Source organism: Apteryx mantelli, chromosome 18 (genome assembly GCF_036417845.1).
Source record: "Apteryx mantelli isolate bAptMan1 chromosome 18, bAptMan1.hap1, whole genome shotgun sequence".
Taxonomy (NCBI): Eukaryota; Metazoa; Chordata; class Aves; order Apterygiformes; family Apterygidae; genus Apteryx; species Apteryx mantelli.
In genome coordinates, this window is record NC_089995.1 from 283,966 (window position 1) to 310,863 (window position 26,898).

Below are 26,898 nucleotides of genomic sequence, written 5' to 3' on the forward strand. Positions count from 1 at the left end.
GGAAGAATCTTACTTGCTACATTTGTAGCAATTTTCACCATCCAGCAGCTCAGGTCTTGCAAATCCTTCTAGCGCTCCGGGGACAGAGGAGGCGGCCTGAATGAGGAAGAAAGGAGGACACTGAGTTCCTGGAAACGCAAATCCCGACCCACGACTACTCTTTTGCTGCAGGGCCTCCCTCGTTCACACGTGGGAGACGTACTGCGAAGCCGCAAACACCATGAAGAAAGAGGCAGAAGCTGAGCATGCTGAGCACCGACCTTGTTTGAAAATGATTGGACTCTGATACAAAGAGCTGCCTGTCTGCGGTAGCGCACAATTAAGTTATCTGTGGTATGCCGTCTCATAAATAACAAAAGCAAAAAGAGCCATCGTATCCCGATCAGAAGTGTATCGAGGTAGTCCAAAACTGGGAAGTATCATAGGCTGAACATGTGTGTGGAGATATGCTAATTGACCTCTCTCCAGCTTAAACCCCATGCATACATGGAGACCATTCACAGGGCTTCCAGAGGAGGACCAAGTCCAATCCACTTGCCAGCCACCACCAAGCGTTTTTGCTGTGAACAGCATACATTCCTAGGTGAACTCCATCGAGCTTAGGAAGCCACAAGAAGAAAGAACAAACCCCAAAAGCTCGGCACCTTCAACCGCATCTTTGGCCACAGTTCCAAAATGTCTTACCTCTATCTCCAAAGGGATATCGAGGAACGCCTCATAGGACTCTGAAACTGCTTGGCAGCTCAAGCATGTTACTGGAATCCAAACAGAAGCACGTCACAAAATGCGAAGGAGACTCACTTCACCCCTTGACATTACTGAGACCCACTACTTCAGTCACACTGCAAGCTCTTTGCGACAAATGGACACAAAGGCACAGATCAGTTCTAAGGACGGTAATAGTTCTAAAAAGTACCTCTGGATCTTAGAAATCCTCCAAATATTTGGTGAATGACCGTGGTGGCTTGCGACGATGCGTCCAAGCTGGAAACAAATGATCATCAGCGCTCAGAAGAGCTGAGGCAGAGAGTTAGCTCTTTGAACAAAGAGCTTTTCTTTTCTACGAAAACCCTGGACAAAGGTTTTCACGTAGGGTAGGAAACGAAGGCGTCAAACGTGCTAGAGAACACTTAAAGGTTAACGTGGTTCTGCTTACTCGGAGCTTCCATTCAAACAAGCTGTCTGCATAGCGGCCACGGTGTAACGTAAGAATTCATGAGCATCTTCCTGTCTGCCAAAACAGAAATGCTCCCCTATTCCTAAGAAATACAAAGGGTACAACGCTTATCTCATAAGAAGGGACAGAAAGCGTACTTTTCTGAAAGCTCTCTTCCTTAAAAAATTAAACTCTCCAAACCCTTTGCACCCATGAAATAACCCTCTGAAAATTCAGACATTTCTGCAAAGAACGCCACCTGAAATGACTTACGTCTAAGGTTACTGAAGACAGCCGTAGGCTCGACGGCACTGGCAGAGCAGAACAGGACCTGCTTAAGGTGGGTTTCCATCGTACACAGCATGCAGAAGCCTTGCTCGCAACCTGTCAAGAGTCAAGGAAGAAACCACCTCAGCCTAGTGAAAGACACCTACGTACCTGTGGAAAACCTGAAGCAACAGCAGTCTTGAAGTTGTAAGTGCAGTCTCTGCTCTCCATTCCACGCTCTCTTCTCCAAAGGTGCCAACAGCCCAGCCCGTGTGCATAAGCATTAACCACTCAGTCTGTACTGGCACGCAATTTCTGATGAAACTCCTGAAGGACTACTGCCAAGCCCTCTTTTGCAGGGAGGTGCACAGGAGTAGCCAGACCAGCTCATACTGCTTTCACGGTGCTCTTCGGGACTTTTACTCTTCTCACGGTTCAACAGTGACCATATCAGTTCTCACAGCGGTCGTGCATTAGGGAAACCCGGCTGTGAAGGAACACTGAGAACCTGTGATGCCCTCCTCCAAAATTTTATCCTCTTCCTACCAGCTGGAAAGCCACGGGCCAAATTTTCATGAAGTGCCTTACTTCCCAATGCCCTTGATCATTCACACGAGGGAAGAAAGAACCCTTCTTTGACATCTGAGCGCAGGGCATTAAATGAAAGCAAGCACTCCACCAGCTATCCTGAGCCTGCTGTGAATGCGCGTTTAAAAGCCAGCCCCTACAGGGAAAATAGGAAAACTCAGAGTTTGCTTCACAGAGCCATTCTTGTTCTTTCACCTGCAGAGCTGTCCAGGAGGTTGCAAGCAACACGTTCACAAGTACTCACACGACTGGCTGTGTTCCCCGGAAAGCAGGTAATTGGCCAGAGGGGGAGTGTAGGTCAAACACTGTAGAACAGAGTTGAGGAAACACGTATTGCCCAGGTTGCAGAGTCCAGCTCCGACACCTTGCCCTTGCCGCCAAGCCACAGAAATCTTCTCGGGTGGGAAAAGAATCCTTTGTGGCGGAGCAATTCCATCGGCAATAACTGCAAGGAAATCAGATCATAAAAGAGATTGCCTGCCTTTGTTTTAGGAACGCAGGTTTCAGAGGCAGCGTTCTGGAGAGCAGCCCCCACAAGAACCAGCTGCCCTGGAGAACACAAGTACATAGTAGAGACGGCCCACGAAGGCTGGCGCTCGTGTTGGCTGGCCAGCGCACGGTTGGGGAAGAAGAGTTTATTCCTCTGCTTTGCTTTTTCTCATGGGCAACAATTACTACTCGGCCTTCAGGAACTGCTGCTGAGTCCCTTCCATCTCGAGGCGCTCATCCGGCAGTGCAATTATTCGGTTCTTTCTCCTCATCCTAACCTTAACCCTTACCCTTAGACTTGCAATTACACGGTAATAAAGGGAAGAACAAAGACCCCCAAAGAAGCCAGCAGCCCTCCCAGGATCAGGTCTTTTTCTAGGCAATGTAGTCTTCAAGTGTCGTGCACACCTGCAGAAGTCTCTGTATTACCAGAAAACTCCCCAGCATCCACCAGAGCCTGTCAACCTATCAAAAGTCAGCCTTGCAACAAACACTAGCCACTTCCGCTGCCTTCGGGGAGTCACAAAGTTACCCTTTACTCTTGAAGTCTTTACTCACAGGAGGAGCTCCTTTCTCGGCCAGCTCCTGCAGGTGGTACCCGACCCCAGCTTGCAGAGCGTGACTCCATTTTTGGCACATACAATTCCAAGTGGAAAAGGAATGAGCCCAGCTATCCAGAAGGCTCGCTCAGCCCACGCTCGCTCCCGCCAGCACGTCCGCGAGCGCCCGGGCAGAGAGCGCGCGAGCAGCTGCTGCGCCGCCGCCCTCTCTGCCGGAGAGTGACCCCAGCCCTGCGGGCCATTGTGATGGCGGGCAGCTCAGCCAATGAGGAGGCTCGTAGCAGTCGAGTGGGCCGGTCCTGATGTGGCACAGCCAATCGGATCGCAGAGTGTCTGTGACGGGCGGCTGCCGGGGGCAGCATGGCCCTGCCCCCTTTATGACGCGAGGCCGCGGCGGAGATGCGCTCCCCTGGCGCCAGGGACCGCCGGGCACCCTCCGCAGCCTGCGGCCGCTGCGCTGCCCCACTCGTGGCGGGGGCGGGGGCTGTGCTTCCGCCAGCACAGCTCACGGCTCCTTCCCAGGCAGAAGCAGCCTACTAAGAAAAAAAGGCATGCTGCTGACACCGTACCTGTTGGGCAGTTTGCGCTGGCATGTTCACGTTGGCGCGGGGTGTCTTCTGCCCTCTTCTGGTGTCCGCCACTCTGTCCCAAAGACTTGTAGAGCACACCACCTGCTGTCCTACAGGGCCCTTCTCAAGGAATTCTGTCAAGGACAGGAGGGAAAGCAATCGGCTGATTTTGCAATACTGGCACCAGAGAAACACAGCCCTTCAACAGCCCTTACGAGCAAGCCTGCGTGAAGACCTTGGAACTCCAGAAAACTTTTAAGTCATTCTGGAAGCTTCGGCACAAGCTCACCTGTCTCCAGGAATTAGCAGAAAAGCCTGACGCTACTACGCGTTAGTATTAGCGTGCGTCCTCATCATGGCGTGCATGCTTTGACTTTCTCCCTCCAGAAGGCTTTCCCAAGAACGGGGCTGCTCTCTCCTTTTGCCCTCTGTGACGAACTTAGTGCTGGAGAATTGATGCATGATAGAGTCTTCACTGAACTAATGAAAGCAGCTGATCGACAAATACTTAGTGGGGTACGCTTTGCTAAATTTCTTTGGCAACTTCTGTGCTATGCAATTAGCACTTATGCTGTAGCTGAATAATGTTAATAATAATAATAATACCCTTTAAAAGCAAAAATACCTGTATATTACTGACGTCTCCATCTTTCAGCTACGCTCCCCAAATCTCTCCAATTAGCCATGCAAGACTTGAAGAAAATTATAGGTAGAGACATGGTTTGTCAGGGCTTTTTGCATTTTAATGAGCCCCATGGTGTATTTGGTGCTGAGTCCATGAACCTCAGCTACTGAGAGGAAAGTGAACAAAACATCGAAGAAGTCAAAGTCAGAAGTAAACCCCAAAGGTTCATAGAGCATTACCGGGTCCCACTGAGGGCCATTAGCAACAAAGGCTCCACAGGACCCGATTGGAGCAGAAAACTGTAATCACTGATTACAGGTAGGCAAAGGAAATACTCAGGTTGCTGTTTCTATTTTAAGACGGGATTGCTGTTTGTTGAAACTTTACATGTAGTCCATAACCTGCTACACATCATCTCTAGTCCCTTCTGCTATCACAATGCTTTTGGTAATTAAAGGTGGGAATTAAGAGCATCCATTGTCCTATGGGCTGGAGTAAGTCATTTCTCCTGCTCTGAGGAGGTGCCTAAAAGCCATGCTGTTTTCTGTAGTAGCATCACTGGGGCTTCCCATAGCCCACCAGTGTTCTCTTAGGCTCTTCCCAAGCCCTGTATTTTTTTTAGGTTATTCCTTAGCCTGCAATTTTATGTTAACGTTCCCCTTAAGCACTGTGTACAGCACAATTATCCGAGACCAACCGCATTAACAGAGTCCTCTTGCACGCACAGAGGCTTCTAAGAGATGGCTCAGAAGAAAAGAGAGAAAAGTCTGTTTGTCATCTGCGCACCCACCCATCAACATTCTTCACCAAGAAGTGCTGTAAATTCCCTTTTCTCTAAAGTGGGACTGAGTCAAAGGGGAGACACAGATCACCCCCCATATTTATTAGAACACCTCACTGCTGTGGGCACTGGGTCTGGGAGTGGTTTTAGGATTGTTTGGGGCTAGGGAACATCAGGCTGCTGTGCCACTGCTGGAGACATCCAGACCCCTGTGCAGCATATGTGCAGCTCCCCTGTGCCTGGGGAGATGTCAGAGGCAACGGAGGTCCCATCACCACATACCGCAGTGGGGAAGCCCATGGCTTTGGGGCAGCTGTACAGGAGGGAGCAGGGCTCAGCGGGGCTTTCAGTCAACTGGTGCCCGCGTTGGCTGGTGCCCACAGTCTGTGCCTGGGGGTGGGGGAGGCCTCCAGGTGCCTAGGAGCGTCATTCTTCTATCCGTCTTCTTGCTTGCCTAGCCACAGTTCTCAAGCAAATAACCTGGGGCTGCACTAATCGTACCTGACTCAAAGTGACCTTCAATCTGCTTGGTCTAGTGGTTTTAAACCTCCTCGTGACTTACCAGCACTCTCGGGCGTGCCTGCCACAGCAGGAGCCGTCCTTCCGCCGACACCATGCCACAACCCTGCTCCGGGGCCCGCCCGCCTCCCCACTCCTCCGGGCCACATCCGCAGGGGCGAGCGCACGCCCCAGCCTGTGCTGGGGAGGAACCAGGGCCCTAAAGGACCGGGCCGCCACGGAACGAAAACGCCGACCCTGCTTGCCGCCATGCTGCTCCCTGCCACCGCGCATGCGCTGGCCGCGAACGGAGCGCGGCCGCAGCGGCGGCCCGGCGCTCGAGCACCGCGCATGCATCGGCTACAGACCAGATCGACTGGGAGGGGCGGGGGGGTGGGGAGAGCGAGGGGAGGGCAGCGGGAGCAGGAGCGAGGCGAGACCCGCAATGGCGCCCTCACGTGCTCGTGGCGTGGCACTGCAGCCAGACGCCTCACGCGTGTGAACCGCAGCCTGCCGCGGCCCCGCGGGGCTCCCACCGAGCGGTGAGCGCACCCAAGGTTACTCTGCCCGTGCCCGTGCCCGTGCTGGAGAGAGCGGCGGGGCTGAAGAGAATGCCTGCTTCTTAACACTACATTAGTATTAAGGAGTTTTACTCCCGATTTCGGTGACATCTCGACTGGGCGTGTGGATTGACTTGTGGCACACCGGGTAACGAATCCCTGATTTGGGACAACATTCCTAATGCAGCCTGGGATGCTGGCAGCCTTCTGCGCCACAAGGGCACATTGATGACTCCTGGCCACTTGCTCTCCCCCAGGACCCCCAGGTCTTTCTCTGCTGAGCTGCTTTCCAGCTGCTTAGCCCCTAGCCTGTAAGGTTGCTTATTTTTTTTTAATTATTATTATTTTTTTAATTTAAGAAAGGAATGCCTTTACCTTCCCAGGGGTCTTGTTCAGAGCTCTTTGGTCTGGGGATCGGAGGTTCTCCCTTAGAATACCTCGGTGCCGGCTGGAGGTCCTGCGGTCCCGCAGATCTGTTGAGATTCAGAAGCAGAGTCCCACCTGGGTCGCCAAAACTGTCACCAAAATTGGGAGTAAAACTCCTTAACACCAATGTAGCATTAAGAAGCAGGCATTCTCTTTATTACGGCACCAGATGCATGGGGAAACACTCCTCCCAACATGCATGCTGTCTGTTGCATTAGCCAAAGTTTATATTGCTTTGTTGCATACATATGCATTAAATTTCCTGGAATGATTAAACATATTCATTCTATTTCCTGGAACTAATTATCATATTTACATAGTCATTACGCATGCGGTCTGAGTCTCCAGGAGGCTTCTATGGGGGTCGCTGGTGGTCCCTGGTGGTCCGTAGTGGTTGCTGAAGAGATGCCTTTTCCATGAACTCTGAGCTCCTTTTCCATATATGGTCTTGGCTTGGTTCATTTCTTTGCTTGAGAAAGCTGTCTTCCTCCTAACCTTGGTTTCACCTGGTTTCTGCAGGTTTCTCTGTACTCCTTTAGGATGTATCAGTTACAGTTGCGAGAATTGTGTCCTTGGGTGCACTCTTGTCTGAAGATCCTGGTAACAGTTCCCCCCTTTCCCACCCCCTTTTGAAAAGCTGCCTGAGGCCCCTGGTAACAGTTGCCTGAGAGCTGCCTCTTGTTCCACCCCTATTACATGATTGGTTAAATTATTTGCATATTGCTTACACTGCAATTCTCACTTATGCATGCCCAGTGGGGAAGGGTCTCCCCACAATTAGGGGTCCTCAGCCTAGCGGGTGTGATTTTTAGTATTATAATGAGGATAGTAGACTTTAGGGTAGAGCTCGTTACTGTTTTTTGCTGACTGATTAGATATATACATATTTCCAGGATGTTCCTAACTTGAAGGATGAACATCGTTGCCAAACACTGATTAGGAGTTCCTCCCCTGCTCATTCTTGGCAACTTCAAGGATAGGTCATCTGGCCCTAAGTCTTAAACATTAAAATTCCTTCCAAAGTAAAAACTCGCGAGCTCAGTTAATAATTCTCCTAACTCAGATAACAATTCCCCCCTTTGAGACATGAGAAATATATATACATATCTTCGCAAGTCTCACCATTCAGTACTTACTTAAAGTATGAATAGCTAAATTTTTTACACAACTTAAAGTGATACATATTATAACGAGGATTATTGTTACAACAATTAGGGATTGTAATAAGCTAGCTAGCCAACCAGTCAGGGAGAATCTGGATTGAAGGATCTGAATTATCTTGTTTTTTTAATTTCCCCCACCAGTTACCGTCCAGAGGTCTCTTTCTCCACAGAGGACATAAGGTTAACATTCCCAAAGTCCCTTGTTTGATTTTACCTGCTACGCGCAGTTCAGTTGTCCAGTCTCCATCTTCGCTTACCCAAACTAAATGATCCATAGTAGGTAGGGCAAGTTTCTCACAATCGAGTCCATCTATCAGATCTTCAACGGTTCTCCCCGTCCAGGTATTCTTTATACTACTAGTCAGATTCCTGCACGTACACCCAAGCCTTAACGCTCGTGCGACCGGAGCCAAAACCTGTATTGATTTTTCAGTTGATTGGCAATCAAATATCCGGGTACAATTCCATTGGGGCATCCTATTTACTTTCCCAGAATCAGTTACATCTCGTAATAATTTCAACTTGTCGTCAATTCCGCCTGTCTTTGTACCATTCCATGAAATGCACCAGGAAGTGGGTTGAACATGCGTCCACCTTCTGTCAACAGATTCCTTCCATATCAAAGGGAGGGTTTCACCCCAGGGGAAATTTTCACATCCCTCTTGTGGCTTTATAGTTAGAGTCTTTTCCCCTCTTTCTTCTACGTGGCAATATCCCATTTGTTTGGGTGTCCAATGTCCATGGCCTACTACCTTTGTTTTATTATATTTCATAATTAATACTCCCGTTTGGCTAACCATTGATGCCAAAGTTTCATTCAAGTCTATTGTTAAAACTCCCCAGTCTATCAGATTTTCAGCTGATTTAGGTAAGGGGAGACAGGCAGTAATACTACTTGAATTGTGAATTCTCCCAAATGACTGGATTCGTTTCAATACTAGGTTAGTATCTTCAGTTCGTAAGTGAATTAACAAGTACCAAAGGGGTATTACCTTCCCTCGGACTCCCATGTTTTGACTTCAGGTAATCAGTACATCGGCATAAACAAAACAGTGATGCTGAACAAAATAATCATCCTATTAACACTAGTACAACAAGTCCTTGTTTACAGTCTAGTTCAAAGTATGTTTCTGGTACAGCCAGACTGCACCACATTAGTTAGCTTCTGGAAATCTTCAGTTTTAATGGACTTCCTCAGATATCCAGTTCCCTTTTGGAGCAAATTTTACTCGGGTATAGTGAATTCAGGAGTTCACACCTCGAACCTTAGCAGCAGTACAAGTAGTCAACAATACTAGATAAGGTCCCTTCCAGCGTTCCTTTCAAGGTTCATCCTTCCATGTTCAGATAAGAACCGTGTCTCCTGGCCGAAATGAATGCACCGGGGTGTCCAGAGGTACAGGAGCTCTTTCATTCAAATATCTCTCCTTGCAAAGTCACCACTGCATATCCGGCCTTCCGTTCTCCCCTTACTGCAAAGCTGCTTCCATCCGTAAACAGTTCCCATTCAGGATTTGTCAGGGGCTCCTCTTTCAGGTCAGGCCGGCTGGAATAAACTTGCTCAATAACCTGCCAACGCTCATGTTCCAATTTTCCTTCCTGGTTTGTCGGGAGCAATGTAGCAGGATTCAAAACGGAAGATACCTTTAAAGAACCATCATCCTGTTCAATGAAGGCGGCTTGGTATTGAATCAATCTACTTGGTGAAAGCCAGGGATGTCCTTTTTGTTCTAATACTGCTAAAACGGCATGAGGTACCTATACGGTGATGGGTTGTCCTAAGGGCAATTTCCGTGCCTCTTTAATCAATAATACTGTTGCACCGACTGCTCTGAGGCATGCTGGCCATCCTTTACTCACATCATCTGGTTGTTTAGAAAAGTAGGCTGCTGGTCTCTTCCATTCTCCCAAGGTCTGTGTCAGAACTCCTAATGCTGCATGTTGTTGCTCATGCACATCTAATGAGAAAGGCTTATTCAGCTTTGGCAAGCCCAACGCGGGCGCTCTCATTAATTCAGTCTTTATAGTGCCAAAACTTTTACGGCACTCAGGGGTCCATTCTAAGACCTCTCCAGGTCCCTTCATAGCATCGTACAATGGTTTAGCAGTCAGACTGAAATTCGGTATCCACAGCTGGCACCATCCGGCCATTCCTAGGAAGCCTCTCAATTCTCGTTTTGAGGTCGGCAGAGCAATTCTACATATGGCTTCTTTTCTTTCCATCCCCAATTTTCTTTTTCCTTGAGACATTTCAAAACCTAGATAAGTTACCGTAAGCTGCACCACCTGAGCTTTCTCCTGGACACCCAATATCTGGCTAATCCCAAGAAATTCAGCGGGTCTATAGTAGCCATTTTACATTCTCGTTTTCTCTCAGATCCCAATAGTATATCATCCACATACTGCAACAAAGTAACAGAAGGATTCCTACCTTGCCAGTCCTCCACTTCCTTAGCAAGTACATTACCCCGTGTTGTACTCCATACAGGATCAATCGTTGATATTGTTTAATCATTGCTTTCCCAGCACTGCTATTAGGATCCCATTCTGGTTCTGGTTTGGGCATGTGTCTTTCAGGCTTATTATCAACACTTTGCCATTCATTTTCCTCCCTAGCCTTTTCCAATATTAAACGTTTCTCCTCCGTGGAGAAGAAAGTATTTAGTAAGGCCTGGACATTGCTCCAATTTGGATTATGCGTAAGCATAATTGTTTCTAACAATTGATACGTTTTCTCGATAAGACCCTACAGATTGCTTCCAATTTAGCAAAGCTGAGGTTGTAAAAGGCACGTGCACAATGTCACATGCAGAACAACATTCTGGTCTCCGTTTCTTCTGCCCCTTTTCAGCCAAGACATATCTACCATTAGAGTCATTATCCATCAATTTACATTTTTTTTCTCGCCTCATAATCGTTTCGTAAAGTGAGAAACAAATCCACATATGGTACTTCATCTCATTTTCCCAACCTTCTACAAAACAACATTAACTGCAAAATAGTATTATAATTCAAAGTTCCATTTTCAGGCCATTTTCCTCATAATCTAATTTATACATGGGCCACCATTGGTTACAATACCGTTTCAATTGTATTTTCATTAGGGGATCCCCACCAATTTTTTTCCAGTTTTCCACAATGCATCCTAAGGGAGAACAAGGGGAGTATCTCAGTGAAGGAAGCCGACCCCATGGGATAATTATTTTCCAGAATTCCTTAACCAAGACTTCATACACTCGGCTATTTAGGAAGAGAGCCTCCTGCTTCTCCTTCCTCCGCGTCTATGGGTAGAAGCCAATTTATGCTACTGCTGCGGTCCTTCAATGGGGCGACTTATGTAGAGCTACAGAAACAAATTTTCCTACTCATCGATCTCCCCTTTGTTCCCTCTATCGATATCTCTCTTCCAGCGTTGCACCACTGTGTCGCTCACCGTCCAGCCGCGGAGCTGGAGCCACCGGAGTCCCCAATCAAAAGATCGGTGCGCGCTGGAGTCCACGCAGCTCTTGGGTTCCCCGGCAAGCGCAGCGAGTCAAGCCGGGCAAGGCTAGTCCCACCTGGGTCGCCAGAAAACATTGTCCCAAATCTGGAATTCGTTACCGGTGTGCAACAAGTCAAGCTACACACAGAGTCAAGATATCATTTTTTATGTCCAGATTGCGCAAAATGGGGTTCTAGGTGGTAAATCCACAAAGCTAGCACACCAAGTATTTCTCTCTTATTCTATTTATACAGTCTTTCTCAGCCAAAAGCTGCCTCTTAGCTAAGGCTTAAACATTAAAATTCCTTCTGAAGTAAAAATTCGCAAGCTCAGTTAATAATTCTCCTAACTCAGATAACACCATCAGATGTTCTACACATTGATAAGATCCCCTGCCCCTGCCCCTGCCCCGAGCCTTCTCTTCTCCAGGTTGAACAATTCCAGCTTGCTCAGCCTCTCGCCATATGACACATGCCCCAAGCCCTTAATCAGTCACCTTTGGTGGCTGGGCTCGCTCCACTAGGCCCATGCCTTTTTGTTCTGCTGGGAAGGCCGGAACGGGGCAAAGCACTCCAGAGGTGGCCTCATCAGTGCTGAGCACAGGGGAAGGAACACCTGCCTCGACCTGCAGCTCACACCCTTCCTGTTATCTGAATTAGGAGAAATTATTAATTGAACCTGCAAATTTTACTTTGGAAGGAATTTTAATGGTTAAGATTTAGGACCGGGGGACCTATCCTTCAAGTTGCCAAGAATGAGCAAGGAGGAATTCCTAGTCAGTGTCGGAGACGATGTTCCTCCTTCAAGTTCGGAACATCCTGGGAACATGTATATAGCTAATCAGTCAGCAAAAAAAGAATAACTAGCTCTGACTGAGAGTAATCTATCTTCATTATAATATCATTATAATGCTAAAAATCACACCCCTAGGTTGAAGACCCCTAATTGTGGGGAGACCCTTCCCCACTGGGCATGCAGAAGTGAGAATTGCAGTGTAAGTAATATGCAAATAATTTAACCAATCATGTAATAGGGGCGGAACAAGAGGCAGCTCTTGGCTGAGAAAAGCTGTATAAATGGAATGATAAAGAAATACCTGGTGTGCTAGCTTTGTGGATTTACCACCTAGCACCCGACTTCGCGCTATCTCAAAATAAAAACAGTATCTAGACTCTGTGTGTAGCTTGATTTTCTGCACACCATGTAACGAATCCCTGACTGGGGACAACAGAACTAGCTGTATAACCGACATGAGAAAACATCACAGGACCTGGAACTCCCCATTGTCAAAAATGTGCTTTGGTATACATATTTCAGCTGCTGCGAGTACATTGCTTTCTTGACAAAACATGAGCAGAGGATAAAGCAGCAGTTGTGTGAACCTGGCCCCGCAGGAACAGCGGAAGGGAAGCCCTGAAGCAAGAGAGCAATCCCGGTTCCTGGGGGCAAACAACACAAACCTTTCCCTGCACTCCCATCTTTAAAGCACAGTGCAACCCCGTTCCTCTGGCATTTTCCACTTCACAGGACTCCAAGAGCCAAAACCTGCTTTCAGCAGCCCCCATTGCTGCTGCAGCCTTTGCCCGGGGAAGAATTTTTGGGTAAAGTCCATCAGATTCCAGCTCGGTTCTAGTCCTTGTTTTGTCTCCTGGTAAAATACTCTTTTGCAGAGAAAAGAGACAGTATACCCACAGAACGTGCATTTACATTAGAAACAATCCCATTTCAGCAAAGGGAGTTTTTCCTTTGCTGAAAAGCAAGGCCCAATGGTTTGCAAGGGCCCACTATTGTTCGGGTTTGGAGATCGTTTTGTCACTGAAATCGGGAGAAAAACTCCTTAACACCAATGGAGCATTAAGAAGCAGGCATTCTCTTTATTATGGTGCCGGGTGCACAGGGTAAAGCTCCACCCAATGTGCACACCATGTGTCACATCATCTAAAGTTTATATTGCTCTATCACATACATATGCATTAAATTTCCAGGAATGATTATACATATTCATTCTATTTCCTAGAACTAATTATTACATTTACATAATCATTACGCATGTGGTCTGAGTCTCGGGGGGGGTCTTCTGTGGGGGTCTCTGGTGGTCTCTGGTGGTCCCTCGTGGTGTCAGAAGAGGTGTCACTCAGCATCTTGCCATGAACTTTGCTCTATTTTTCCATACATGGTCTCAGCTTGGCTTGCTTCCTTGTTTGAGAAAAGCTGTCTTGGTCCTAATTTTGGCTCCAACTGGCTTCTGCTGGTTTATCTGTACTTTCTCAGAATGTATCAGTCCCAGCTGCACCTGTGTCCTTGGGTATGTTTACCTGAGGCGCCTGTTGAGACTCCTTCTTGTCCGAGCTGGTAACAGTTCCCCCATTCCCCCCACCCCTTTGAGACTCTTTCTTGTCTGGGGCCTTTTGGTAACAATAGGACAGTACTGGTGATGTGACTGCAGGTTGTGGTTGTGAGGTCACGCGTGCCTCTCTGCCTGATAGACAAGTGCTGGTGGTGTGCCTGCAGTTTCTCATTATGAGGCAGAAGTGACCTCACAACCACTAACAGCAGCCACATGACCAGCACTGGCCTATCAGGTCCTGAGGCACAAGTGACCTCATAATCAGAAACTGCAGCCACATGACCAGCACTGGCCTATCAGGTCCTGAGGCACAAGTGACCTCACAACCACAAGCACCAGCCACAAGAACAGCCCTGACCTATCAGGCACTGAGCCACAAGTGACCTCACAACCACAAACTGCAGCCACATTGTCAGCACTGGCCTATCAGGTACTGAGGCACAAGTGACCTCACAACCACAAACTGCACCCACATGACCAGCACTGGCCTATTAGGCACTGAAGCAGAACTGTCCTCACAACCACAAACTGCAGACATGGGCCTAACACTGGCCTATCAGGCCCTGAGGAACAAGTGACCTCACAACCACTAACAGCAGCCACATGACCAGCACTGGCCTATCAGGCATTGAGGCATATGTGACCTCACAAGCACAAAAGCAGCAATGTGCTTGATGCTGTCTAATCAGGTACTGAAGCAACTTCACCTCACAAGTACAAAAATGAGCACTGTGGCTGCTCGTGGCCTAGCAGATACTCGGGCCGAATGACTCCACAAACACAAACAGCAGCAATATGCATCGAGCTGGACTGTCAGGTGCTCAGGCTGAAGTGACCTCACAGGCAGCCATGAAGCCATATATCTGCTCCTGGCCTCTTAGGGACTGAGGCACAATTGTCCTAAACAAGCACAAACAGCAGCAATGTGCATGCTGATCACCAGTCACATACTGATGCACAACTGACCGCAAAAGCACAAACAGCAGCAAAGGGCCTGCTCTCGCTTTATGGGGCAGTGAGACACAAGGGACCTCACCAGCACCACCAAACCTATGGGCATGCTGTTGGCCTACCAGCTTCAGAGGCACAACTCACCTCACAAGCACAAATGGCATCGACCTGCCTGCTGCTGCCCTATCTGGGACCGAGTCACAAGGGATCTGAAAAGTGCAAGCTCACCTGGGCCACTCTCACATCCCTTGATTACGCTGTTATCACTCCATACAGAACAGTCTTCTGCAAACAGCTTTCATCTCCTGGCAAGACTCTCTCCAGATCATGGCACAGCGCCACTCTGTCACCCTGCGCACAAATCACAAAAGGGAACAATTGGTCTCGCTTTTCCTTTAGTACTATCAAGTCCGAGCTGGGAGCCTTTGCACTGCAGCACCTACACAATGGCAGCAGGATGCCACTTCCATTTCTAGTGCATTTCTAGGGACAGAGATCAGCTGAGGGAGCAGCTGCACTGCAAAGGCTTTCTGACACTCTCAGATCAACTCGGCACTGCACCAGCCATCAACCTGATGCCAGACCTCTGCTCTGCCACCTGCTCTACAAACACACTGCCTCTGCCCCACACAGCTGCCTCTTCTGCTAGATACAACCAAGTGCCAGCAAGAACAGATGCCTGCAGGACACTCGCCACTTGCACACTCCCCAGCCACTGCTCTGCTCGATGCCATCTCTTGGCTCCTCAACCTAGACACACAGGCAAGCTCTTGCGGTAACACCACAAGGTGGCCAAGGCACTCGAGGCTCACAAGGTCTGTGCAAATGAGCAGCACAAGGTCAGGCACTTAGCTGGCTCCTTGCGCGATGCTGCTCTTTTCAGAGGGAAGCATCCTGCTTTCTTTGGGCACAGCAGGCTGCTTCTTTCCACCTCCATCCCCTCAGGAACCTCCAGCTAGGGATGGGGATTCTGTTTAGTAATACAAAAGGTACACATACAATGTAGAATCATTTGAGAATCCTGAAGGCCTCCTGAGCCCAAAGTAACCTCCCTTCCTTTCCTTTAGTTACTTGCACAAGGAGCCCCTGTGAAGGGGAAAAGTGTGCAGAGGCTTTGACATGAGACCCAAGCAATGAGACAGCCCCAGACTGGACATCTGCTGAAATGACAGCTGTCCTGCCTGCGCAGGCTCTGCAGCAGCCCTCCGGGCTCCACCACTGGCTTCACAGAGCACTGAGGGCTGGGTGCCACAGGCAACCTGGCCCTGGGCACATCTTCACCCCTCGCAGAGCCAGCAGCCCAAGAGCTCTGAGACTTCCTCCGGTCAAGCTACTCACACTCACACAAGCACTCACACAAAGGCCCTCAAGACATGCTGGCATTTAGTATAAGGGTCCTGCACTCGTCCTATATGGCCCCACAACCTCCTAGGAAAAGCAGGGGGCACAAGAGCATTTGCTGAGCGGGCTGGCAGGAACAACAGTTGCGGGAGGAGGAATTTGCAGCACAGCAGAGGTACCGGGAGGTGAAGCCACACCCCAAGTCACCCATGGAAGCCAGGTGCATTTATGGAAGCCTTTGCATCCACACGTAGCTTCATCTCATTCACTTGCAGCTGCTTTCACAGAGGGCTCACGATGCTGGCAAAGATGTTGACAGGTACACGGACACATCCTGGCATCTTGCCTCCAGCCTCAGCGGCTCTACGACCGCACTGGGAGCCTCCATGAGTGCAGCAACCTAGAAAGAGAGAGAGAGAGAAAGAGAGAGAGAGAGAAAGAGAGAGAGAGAAAGAGAGAGAGAAAGAGAGAGAGAAAGAGAGAGAGAAAGAGAGAACCGGAGTGTTACTATCAGTTCTGCTGGTCTTACATAGTCGTGACAGTCAGCAGCAAATGTCTCCCCTCGATGCTGAGCTGTATTGGTGAGAGCACAGCCAGCAGGGCCACCGAGACGTTCTACCCCTCTTTTTGGCACAGGTGACACCATGTCTGTATACCAGGTCCCATTTGGGCTCTCCAATTCTGCACAGGCACTAACACACTGCAGGGAGTCCAGCACAGGGACACCAAGATGGTCAGGGGCTGCGGTGTGGGGCCTATAAGGAGAGGCTGCGAGAGCTGGGTTTGTTCAGCCTAGACAAGAGAAGGCCAATGGGGATCTTCATGCTGTGCACGGCTACCTTATGGAGGGTACAGAGAAGACGGAGCCGGATTTTCTTGGAGGTGCACACTAATAGCATGAGAGGCAACCGGGACAAATTGCACAATGGGAAATTCTTCTTCGATGTTAAGAAGAAACCTTTTTCTCTGGGACGGTGGCCGCACCACGGCACAGGGATCCAGAGAGGCTTCTCAAATCTCCAAGATAATCAAAGACTGGAGATAATCAAAACTGCACTGCAAAAGGCCCAGAGATACCTCCTCTATTGCGACCTGCTTTGACCAGGGCGTTGGAGCCTTACCTCCACATGTCTCCCCCATCGCAGCCTCAAGGAATCTGCTATTCTGAGACTCTTTCCAAAGGCGCCAGCGGCTCTACAGCTGCCCCCTCCACTGCTGACCAAGGACAGCTGTCTCAGAGCCACCCACCGTCCTCAGGGGCCTGACTTCTTGTGAGGTGGCATCTCCCCTCTCTGCAAGGCTCTGCGTAGACACAAACTGCAGAAATGCCTCTGACCGCTTTGATTAACTACCCATCTCTCTGAGGGATCGGAATGCATTAGGGTCTGAGGCGGGAAGATGCAATGACGGTCCAGCTTCAACAGAAAGCCTTTAAGCAGGGAGAAGACAACTTTCTCCAGGGCAGTCAGTAAAATCCCAAAGACTCACGGAAGCGTCAAGACCTTCAGAAACTCCAAGCTTGAAACTCAGCTAACAGAAACGACCAAACTGCGAGCGTCTCTGGCTCACACGAGCATGCTCCAAGGAGGGAACACGGTCACCAACAGTCCTCACCCACGTCTCCCAGAAGGACACTGTGATGGCATGCTGGGCTCTAGGAGCAGAGCACTGCTCTCTCCAGCCACCTCCTCCCATGCTGAGCAGCAAAACACTGGCGCCACCACCTGGCTCCACCACAGGGCATCTCACACTGCAACACGCCGCTACCCCCGCACCTCACAGAGCCTTCGCAGCCAACACGTGCCTCTGCATCAGCCACACACAGGCCACAGCACTACACATGGCAGCACACAGGGCACCCCAAGCGCCCCACAACGCACAAAGCCCAACTCTCCAGCCCCTCCATTCCCTTCTAGGCCTCCAAGGCCTTGCAACAGGCACTGCCTCTGAACATCCACTCACAGCCTGGGGCCTGCTCACTTCCCACCTCCAGGAAGCAGACAAGAAGTGCCCTCAGAGCGGCTCATCAGGCCAGCTCTTGCTTCTCACTTGTGCCTCAACTTCTCTGCACAAGAAATCTCTTGGAAAACGTAGCACATACCATTTCTGGCAGAGTGACATTCCTTCTGTCTCCTCCAACAGCCGTTGCACCCATTCTCCAATGACTGCGTACGCGGACAGAAAATCAGAGACCTCTAACATGGTACACTTCCTAACGTGTCATAAAAGCAGGTGGACACCTCAAAGACAGACACAGCATTCAGACCTTGCAGGAAAATCTCACAAGCTCCCTGCTCTTTTGACAGGGGCAATTTCTAAAGCACACACCTCCTGGCAATAAGAGATTACTAACACCACTGCTCACACCAGCGCTAGATGAATTTAGCAGCCGAAAAAGGCTGCTTGCACTCCCGAGCTGACCGGCAGGAGGCTGCAAGCTTCTACTTAGCAACAAGTGGAAAGGCCAACTCCATGCCCGTGTTCACCACAGAACATCAGCCGCATTTTCAATGGAGCAGTACTAACTCATGATGAAGGAGTGGAAGAAAATTTGTGCCAGATGACGTGAAACATCTACTCCTGCTTGATTGATTAGTTGCATTTCTGTATTGCTGTAGAGCTCTGCAGGGGTCAAGCCCTCCTCTGAGCACACTCAGCAAACCCAGAAGTGACCTCACCACCAGCATCCAAGCCATGTGTCTTCTCCTCACCCAGCAGCTGCTCACATCGAGGTGACCTCACCAAGTGCATGCCCCCACCAGGTGCCTGCTGCTGGCCTATGGGCTTCAGAGGCAGAAGTTTCCGCAAAGTAACTTCCCCAGCCATCAGCTACTGCTGGCCTACCAGGCACTCTGACAAAAGGGACCTCACAATCAACGCCCGTGCCTAACTGCCTGCTGCTGGCCTAGCAGGGACTCAGAAAGACAGGACCTCACACTCACCTTCACGGACATGTCTCTGTCACTGGCCTAGAAGCCTCTAAGACAGAAATTGCCTCACTAGAACTTCCCCAGCCATGAGACAAATCCTGCCTTAGCAGCAAGCACCTCATGCACAAATAAGCTCAAAAACACAGATCCCAGCCACGGACCTGCTGCTGCCCTATCAACTGCTCAGGCAGGAATGACCTCACAGTCACCTTTCCAGCCACATCTCTGCTGCTCTCCAAACAGTTCAGCAGTCAGAAGGGACCTCATAATCAACAGCCAAGCCTTGTTCCTCCAGCTGCCCTATCACATACTCTGGCAGAAGTGACCTCATCAGCAATGGCCGACTCACGTGCCTCCTCCAGGCCTATCGGCAACTTTTACACAGAATTCATTTGACACTGGGGATTTTCTGGCATGGCTCTCATAGACACCCATGACCTCACTACCCACACCCTGACCATGTGCCTGTTGCCACCTGCAGCTCCCCATGCCCTCCCCCAAGGCTGAGCCACCTACTGAATGGCCACCCTCACTCACTTCGTGCTCCTCTCAATGCTCATAGTGCAGCAAAACACCCATTACGGACCAGTTTCTACCCCAAAAAAAGATGAGCTTTGGCCTAGGTGACACCTACACCTAGTCTAGGACACTTAGGAATGGCAGAAAGGCCTACCAGTAATTCTTAGCAACATTTTCTAGTGGCAGGATTGCATGAGAGCAGCAATTACGAACCTGAAGACAGCAGGGCCTCATGGCCCAGTCAGAGGGAGAAGACTTCCTGCAACCCAGAAGTCTAGCTCCTTCCCCAGTGCTGAACAAACCCAGAAAATCCTCTACGCGTCGAGGGCGTCGAGGACAACCAGCATGCTCCTATTTTATGCCCTGACAGTTTGAGACATGCGGAAGGACTCAGGCCAGGGCATCCTGGCCCGGCTTGGGGAAACCAGCAAAGCCACAATTCACCAACTCTTCACCCTGACCTAGCAGTACGGAAACAACAATGGCAAGTGCAAGCACTGGTCGTTCATCAACTTTCAAGGCCCTTCACAAGCAAAACAGCTCACACTTACAGAGCTGTTCTCGAAACACCCTTCAGGCTGCTGCCAGGCTCACAGGTCTCGGGGCGAAGCAAGAGGCCTGCAGCAAAAACAACGGCTAAGGCACGGCATCACACGCGGGACAGCCTCTCTCAGAGCCACTCGGAAGTGCACTTTTCAGAACAAAAGACGCCCTTGGGAAGGGCACCTCGTGACGACACCAGCAGCCTGCTCACACTTGGCCCAGCAGCTCCCAAACGCAGCTCGCAGCAGCACCTGGGGCTGCGGTGGCAGCAGCAGCTCAGGGAAACACTTTAACATGGATCCCAGACCCACCACAGGGCCAAAGGTTCCTGCACCCAGAACCCCACCGAGCCACCCCGGCCCAGCTGCTCACGGCAGGCCGGCACCTCTGGCTGCAGGGCAGCTCCCCCCTCTGGCCCAGGTCGCTCTGTGCCATGCTCACGGCCCCACCAGCCCCTGATGCAGCTCCTGCAGCAAAGCAGCCCCGTCACCAGCACCGCGGCATCCGCCAGCAGCTGAACGCGCCCGCAGCCCCCACCAAACGCCCTCGCCACCGCTCTCTCTCCCGCTCGCCTCTCGCCTGCTTTGCTCCAGCTCCTCTTTCACGTCGCTTTTTTTTCCCATGGTGGGCTCCAATTGGCTGGCAGAGCCATCAGTGAAATCCATCCCCGCCCTCCTCCTCATGCCAGCCAATAGACAGCCAAGGGCTGCACTGGGCGGTGCCATGGCAACGCTGGGCCCTCCTGCCCTGGCGGCCCTCTCTGCCCCCTCCCCCCGCGGTCGGGCGCCATCTTGTGGGCGGCAGCGCGGGGCCGGGGCGTGGCGGGGCCTGGGGGCAGTGCGGCGCCATGTGGCCGGGCAGTGCGGGGCCCCGGGGCGCAACTGCTGCTCCGCCGGGGCTGGGATCTCCCGCAGGGGCCCTGCGGGGCTGCTCGCTGCCCTGCGCCCTGGGGGCCGTGGCGGGCGTGGGGGGGGGCAGCGCTGGGGCCTGTGCTGGTGGCAGCCCTGGTGCCGGCGTGGGGGCCCTGGGCATGGCCGGGGCGCCGGAGCCCGCAGGCAGCGTCCTGCTGCCCCCAGGGCAGGGCGGTGTCCTCTCACCCCTCCTGCCCCGCTTGGGGGCTCTTCTTTACAAGGTGAAGAATCCCTTTCCAACAAAGGCATTTGCAGCAGGCTCTGGAGAGCCCCGCTTGGCTGCAGGACACCCCAGCCTCTGGGATGCAGGCCCCTTTCCTCCCAGAGCCACATCCCAAAGGGGGACCCATTCCCAGGGAAACCTGGCTATGGATTGCCCCCAACGCCACAGAAGCCTTGGGGCTCAGGGCAGCCCCAGCCCCACAACCCAGGAGTCCCAGCTGCCACATCGTCCCCCGAGCCAGAGGGGACCCTCAGGCAGGGCTCTCGCAGCAGCCCCAGCCCTGTCCAGCCACCCCCACAGCCCGGGAACCACAGCAGTTTTTGCAGTTAACAGTCTCTGTGCGACACCTCGGGAAGGAGCTCCCGAAGCCCTTACCCTTGGTGGAGAGCCGCACGAGCACTGGGAACAAGGAACTGCTGTCCAGGCTGATGGTATGGGTCCAGCAGTCCTCCATCTTGCTTGCCCCTTTGCCCTTGTCTTGCCTCTCCAGCTGGGGAAGAAGGATGCTCTTCCCATCTCATCACCCAAAACTGCTCTCAGACATGCTCCTGCTGCTGTGCGTGTTGGCGAGGGGCCACAGTGTGGCCCTGCTGCCTCCTGTCCCCACTGCTTGCCGTGGAGCAGCTCCAAAGGGCAGCTGTGGGAAGGGAGGGCATCACTGCAGCAGCAGGGAGACCTCCCTGTGATGCGGCACATCCCACTGTGACCTCATCTCATGCCATCTGGGGTCTCAGTTGGTCACTGCCATGGAGATGGAAGGTCCAGAGAAAGAGCAGAGAGATTTCCCTTCAGCCCCCTTATGTCCCCATTTCTGGAGTCATCCCATCACAGAAGGCAGTCAGGTTGGTCAGGCACAACGTGCCCTTGATGACTTCCTGCTGCCTGTTCCCAACCCCTTCATGTGGCTGGAACTAGCTTCCGGGAAGATTTGCTTCCCAGGGACCGAGGTGATGCTGACCAGCCTGTCATTCCCCAGATCCTCTTTCCTGTCCTTCTTGAAGACGGATACAATGTTTGGGGAGGGCTAGGGGCCAGGCAGTGGGGGAGTGGAGACGGCCAAAGGGCACTGCCAAGGCTGAAGGGTCCTGACAGAACTGAGGTCTCTGTGCTCTTGGCTATGGCTGTTGTCTCTGCCACCGAGGCCTACGAGTACACACTGGGGGGGGCCTCATTGACCCCTGGCCCCCCAGGGGGCCCTGAGAGGTGTCATATCATTGTCCTGCACTTGGCACTGCACGTCCCCACCCTCACACTGCCCTCAGGAGGAGCCTTGGGCAACGCATGGGGCAAAGGGTCTCCTTTCCCAGGGGCCTGGTGTCAGCGCTTGGCTTTTTTGCTTGATAAAACACATGAAGGCTTTACATGGCATCAGAGCCACCTGCACATTTCCTCTGTCTACCTGTAATCAGTGATTACAATGAAGGCCTAATGGAGGCAAATCTGGGATGTGGCAGTGCCCCTATGACCCCTCCAGCTCCCAGCCGAAGGGTCCAGGAAGGTCACTGGGAAGAGCAGTGGGTTTGGTGTGGGTGGGATGGGTTTCTCTTGGCATCCGTAAGTCCTCCCTGGGTCTTTCTGAGCACTTAGGGAAATCCCTTCTGCCTATGGACTTGCATCAAAGCTTTCAAAGCTGTGGCCCTCACAGTAGAGAGCTGCCAGAGCACATTTGAAACAGCCACGTAACACACCCATCAAGTTCAAATTTCCCACGTCACACCCACGACACATTTGAATTTCCAATGTCACACCCACGACTCGTTTGAAACACCCACGTCACACCCACATCACACTCACATCACGTTCGAATTTCCCACGTCACGTTCAAATCAACCACATCACACCACCGTCCTTCCTTGCAGCAGCATGACAGTCCTAGTGGTAAGGTGTGAGGACACCTGGTGTAGGCCTGTGGAGGTAAGGCAAGAGAGCCGTGCACTTGTTGTGGGGCTGCCCTAGGCATGCGGAAGCAAGCTCTGCCTTCCCAGTGCTCTTGCCTCTGAGCCCTGGTTGGTGGGGGAACATTTGCAGTAGGGTGGCACACCCACGTCACCTTCGAACCACCCACGTCACACCCACGTCAAAACCACGTGACGTTTGAATTTCCCACATCACACCCACGTCTTGCTCGAATCACCCACGGCACACCCACGGCACCTTCGAATTTCCCAGGTCACACCCACGTCACGTTCGAATCACCCACATCACACCCACATCACGTTCGAATCGCCTATGTCACACTCAAGCCACGTTCAAATTTCCCACGTCACACCCACATCACCTTCGAATCACCCACAGCACATGCACATCGCCTTTGAACCACCCACGTCACCCCCACGTCACCTTCGAATCACCCACGACACAATCACAGTCGTCCCTTGCAGCAGCATCACAGTCCTAGTGCTAAGGTGTGAGGACACCTGGTGTAGGCTTGGGGAGGGGAGGCAAGGGAGCCAGGCACTTGTGGAGGGACTGCCCTAGGCATGCAGAGGCAAGCTCTGCCTTCCCAGTGTTCTTGCCTCTGAGCCCTGGTGGGTGGGGGAGCATCTGCAGCAGGGTGGCACACCTACTCCACCTCGAAACCACCCACGTCACACCCACGTGACGTTTGAATTTCCCACGTCACACCCACGTCACACCCATGTCACCTTCGATTTTCCCACGTCACACAAGCATCACTTTCAAACCACCCACGTCACACCCTAAGCGTTGTGCTAGGCAGTGACATGACACGGAGCTTTCCTAGGCAGCGAGGCAGCCAAGGGAGATGGTGCTTTGCTAGGCAGCAAGGCGTCAAAGGCTCTCAGTGCTTTGCTAGATGGAGAGGGGGAAAAGGGACACAGCGGTGTGCTAGGCGCCGAGGCGCTGAGGCACCAACCGGACGCAACGCTTTTCTAGGTGTCGAGGCAGCGAAGGCACGCAGGGCTTTGCTAGGCGGCGAGGCATCGAACGCAGGCAGTTCTTTGCTAGGTGCCGAAGGAACACGGTGCTTTCCTTGGCAGTGACGGGACACGGAGCTTTGCTAGTCGGCGAAGGGAGACGATGCTCTGCTAGGCAGTGAGGCGGCAAAAGGATGAAGCGATTTGGGAGGCAGCGAAGGGACTCGGCGCTTTGCTAGAAGGTGAGGCGGCGAAGGGAGACGGGGCTTTGTTGGCGGCGAGGAGGTGAAAGGACAGGGCGCTTTGCTAAGTGGGAAGTGACGAAAGCATGCAGCAATTTGGTCGGCGGCAAAGGGACGCGGCGATTTGCTAGGAGGCAAGGTGGCAAAGGGACACTTTGCTTTGCTAGGTGGCAAAGGACAAGGCGCTTTTCTTGGCGGGGAGGTAGCAAATGCATGCAGTTCTTTGCTAGGCAACGAAGGTATGCAGTGCTTTGCTTGGCGGTGACAGGACGGGGAGTTTTCCTAGGCGGCGAAAGGAGACGGCGCTTTGCTAGGCAGCGAGGCGGTGAAGTGAGGCAGCGCTTTGCTAGGCTGCCAGGGGGTGAACGGACAAAGCGATTTGCTATGCGGTGATTTGCTGCCTCGCAGAATAACTAACCACTGTGGATGTTGGCTGTCTCACAAACAAGCACACCGCTCCATCTCTTCACCGCCTCCTGAAAATACAAACCGCTGGTCTCTTTGCTGCTTCGCAAACTTACTGACCTCCACATCTGTTCACTGCCTCGCCAGCTAGCAAAGTGCTGCCTCGCTTCACTTCCACGCAAAAAAGCAAACCACGATGCCACTATGCCACCTGGTGGACGAGCAAAGTGCTGCATCTCTTCGCTGCCTCACGGAATGAGTAACCATTTAGGATGTTCGCTGTCTCACAAACAAGCAGATTAATGAACCAGTTTGCTCTCTGGCGAACAAGCATACCACTGCGCCTTTTCACTGCCTCGTGAAAAAGCAAACCGCTATATCTGTTCACCGCCTCACGAACATAAAATCCGCTGCGCCTGTTCACTGCCTCGCAAACAAGCAAATACCTGTGCCTGTTCACTGCATTGCGAAAAAGCAAACCGTCGAGTCTGTTCGCTGCCTCACAAATAACGAAACGCTGCGTCTCTTCGCTACCTGGCAACACGCAGACCACTGCGTCTGTTTGCCACATCACAACCTAACTAACCACTGAGTCTCTTCCCGGCCTGGCAAACTAACTAGCCCATACATCTGCACGCTGCCTGGCAAACAAGCAGGCTGCTGCATCTCTTCGCCGCCTCGCAAACTAAATGCTGCATGTGTTCAGTGCCTCGCAAAAAAGCAGACCGCTGCGTGTATTCGCTGACTGGCAGAAAGCAAAGCACAGCGGCTGTTCCCTGCCTGACCAACAAGCAAACCACCATAGCTGTTCACTGCCTGGCAAACTAAGGAAACGCTGCGTCCCTTCGCCGCCTAGCAAAGCAGCGCGTGCCTTCGCCGCCTTGCCGCCTAAGAAAGTGCTGCGTCCCTTTTCGCCCTCGCCGCCTAGCAAAGCACCGTGTCCCTTCGCCGCCTCACTGCCTACCAAAGCACTGTGTCCCTTTGCTGCCTCCCAAATCGCTTCGTCCCTTCGCCGCCTCGCCGCCTAGCAAAGCATCGTCACCCTTCGCTGCCTAGCAAAGCTCCACGTGCAGTCACTGCCTAGCAAAGCACTGTGTGCCCTCGCTGCCTCGCACACCGCTGCATCCCTTCGCCGCCTAGCATAGCACTGCCTGCCTTCGCCGCCTCGCCGCCAGGCAAAGCGCCGTGTCCCCTTGCCTCCTGGCAAAACACTGTGTGCCCTCACCGCCTTGCACACCGCTGCGTCCCTTCGCCGCCTGGTAAAGCGCTGAGTGCCTTTGCCAACTCGCCTCCAAGCAAAGCGCCGTGTCCCCTCGCCACCTGGCAAAGCACTCTGCACTCTCGCCGCCTCGCACATCGCTGCGTCCCTTCACCGCCTAGTAAAGCAGTGCGGGCCTTCGCCGCCTTGCCGCCTAAGAAAGCAGTGCGTCCCTTTTCACCCTCACCGTCAAACAAAGCGCCGCATCCTGTTGCCGCCTCGCTGCCTAGCAAAGCTCCGCGTCCTGTTGCTGCCAAGCAAAGTGCCGTGTTCCTTTGCTGCCTACCAAAGCACTGTGTGCCTTCACCGCCTCGCCACCTAGCAAAGCGCCGTCTCCTTTCTCCGCCTAGCAAAGGGCCCAGTCCCTTTGCAGCCTGGCCGTCTAGCAGAGCTCCGCCTCCTATCCTCGCCTAGCAAAGCGCCGTGTTCCTTCAGCACCTAGCAAAGCGCTGCGTGCCTTCGCTGCCTCGCTGCCTAGCAAAGCGTTGTCTCCCTTCACCGCCTAGCAAAGCTCCGCATACTGTGGCCAACAAGCAAAGCGCCGTGTTCCTTCGGCTCCTAGCAAAGCCTTCGACTCCTCAACGCCTAGCAAGGCACTGTATGCTGTCAACGACTACCAAATTGCTTCATGGCTTCGCTGCCTCGTGCCTTAGCAAAGTGCCACGTGCCTTCACTGCCTAGAAAAGCGCGGTGTTCCTTCAGCGCTACTACAGCGTTTGCTAAGCGGTGAGGCGGCGAAGGTACGCAGCGGTGTGTGAGGCGGCGAAGGCAAGCAGCGCTTTGCTAGGTGGCGAAGCGGCGAGGTGCTGAGGCGCCGAAGGAGGCAGGCATTTGCCAGGCGGTGGGAGGGAGGGACACAGCGCTGTGTGAGGCAGTGAGGCGGTAAAGGGACGAAGCAATTCGGAAGGCAGTGAAGGGACACGGCGCTTTGTTAGGCGGCGAGGGCGAAAAGGGACGCAGCGCTTTCCTAGGCGGCGAGGCGGCGAAGGCACGCGCTGCTTTGCTAGGCGCCGAAGGAACACGGCGCTTTGCTTGGTGGCGACAGGACGCGGAGCTTTGCTAGACGGCAAGGCAGCGAAGGGATACGGCGCTTTGCTAGGCGGCGAGGGCGAGAAGGCACACAGCGCTTTCTCAGGCGGCGAGGCGGCGAAGGCATGCGCTGCTTTGCTAGGCGCCGAAGGCACGCAGC

General features: G+C 52.3%; 1 protein-coding gene across 1 annotated transcript in view; it reads right to left on the reverse strand.

Annotated features, from left to right (window-relative positions):
* The window catches only part of LOC136993639 (ubiquitin carboxyl-terminal hydrolase 17-like protein 6), a 37,156-nt gene that overhangs the window by 4,159 nt on the left and 6,099 nt on the right, over nt 1-26,898 (reverse strand). The window contains exons 4-9 of the mRNA XM_067307956.1: nt 2,256-2,456; nt 1,430-1,540; nt 1,157-1,259; nt 917-984; nt 685-755; nt 14-96 (exon numbers count right to left, since the gene is read on the reverse strand). Coding sequence (XP_067164057.1) covers nt 14-96; nt 685-755; nt 917-984; nt 1,157-1,259; nt 1,430-1,540; nt 2,256-2,456 — 637 coding nt within the window. The remainder of the gene's footprint in view (nt 1-13; nt 97-684; nt 756-916; nt 985-1,156; nt 1,260-1,429; nt 1,541-2,255; nt 2,457-26,898) is intronic.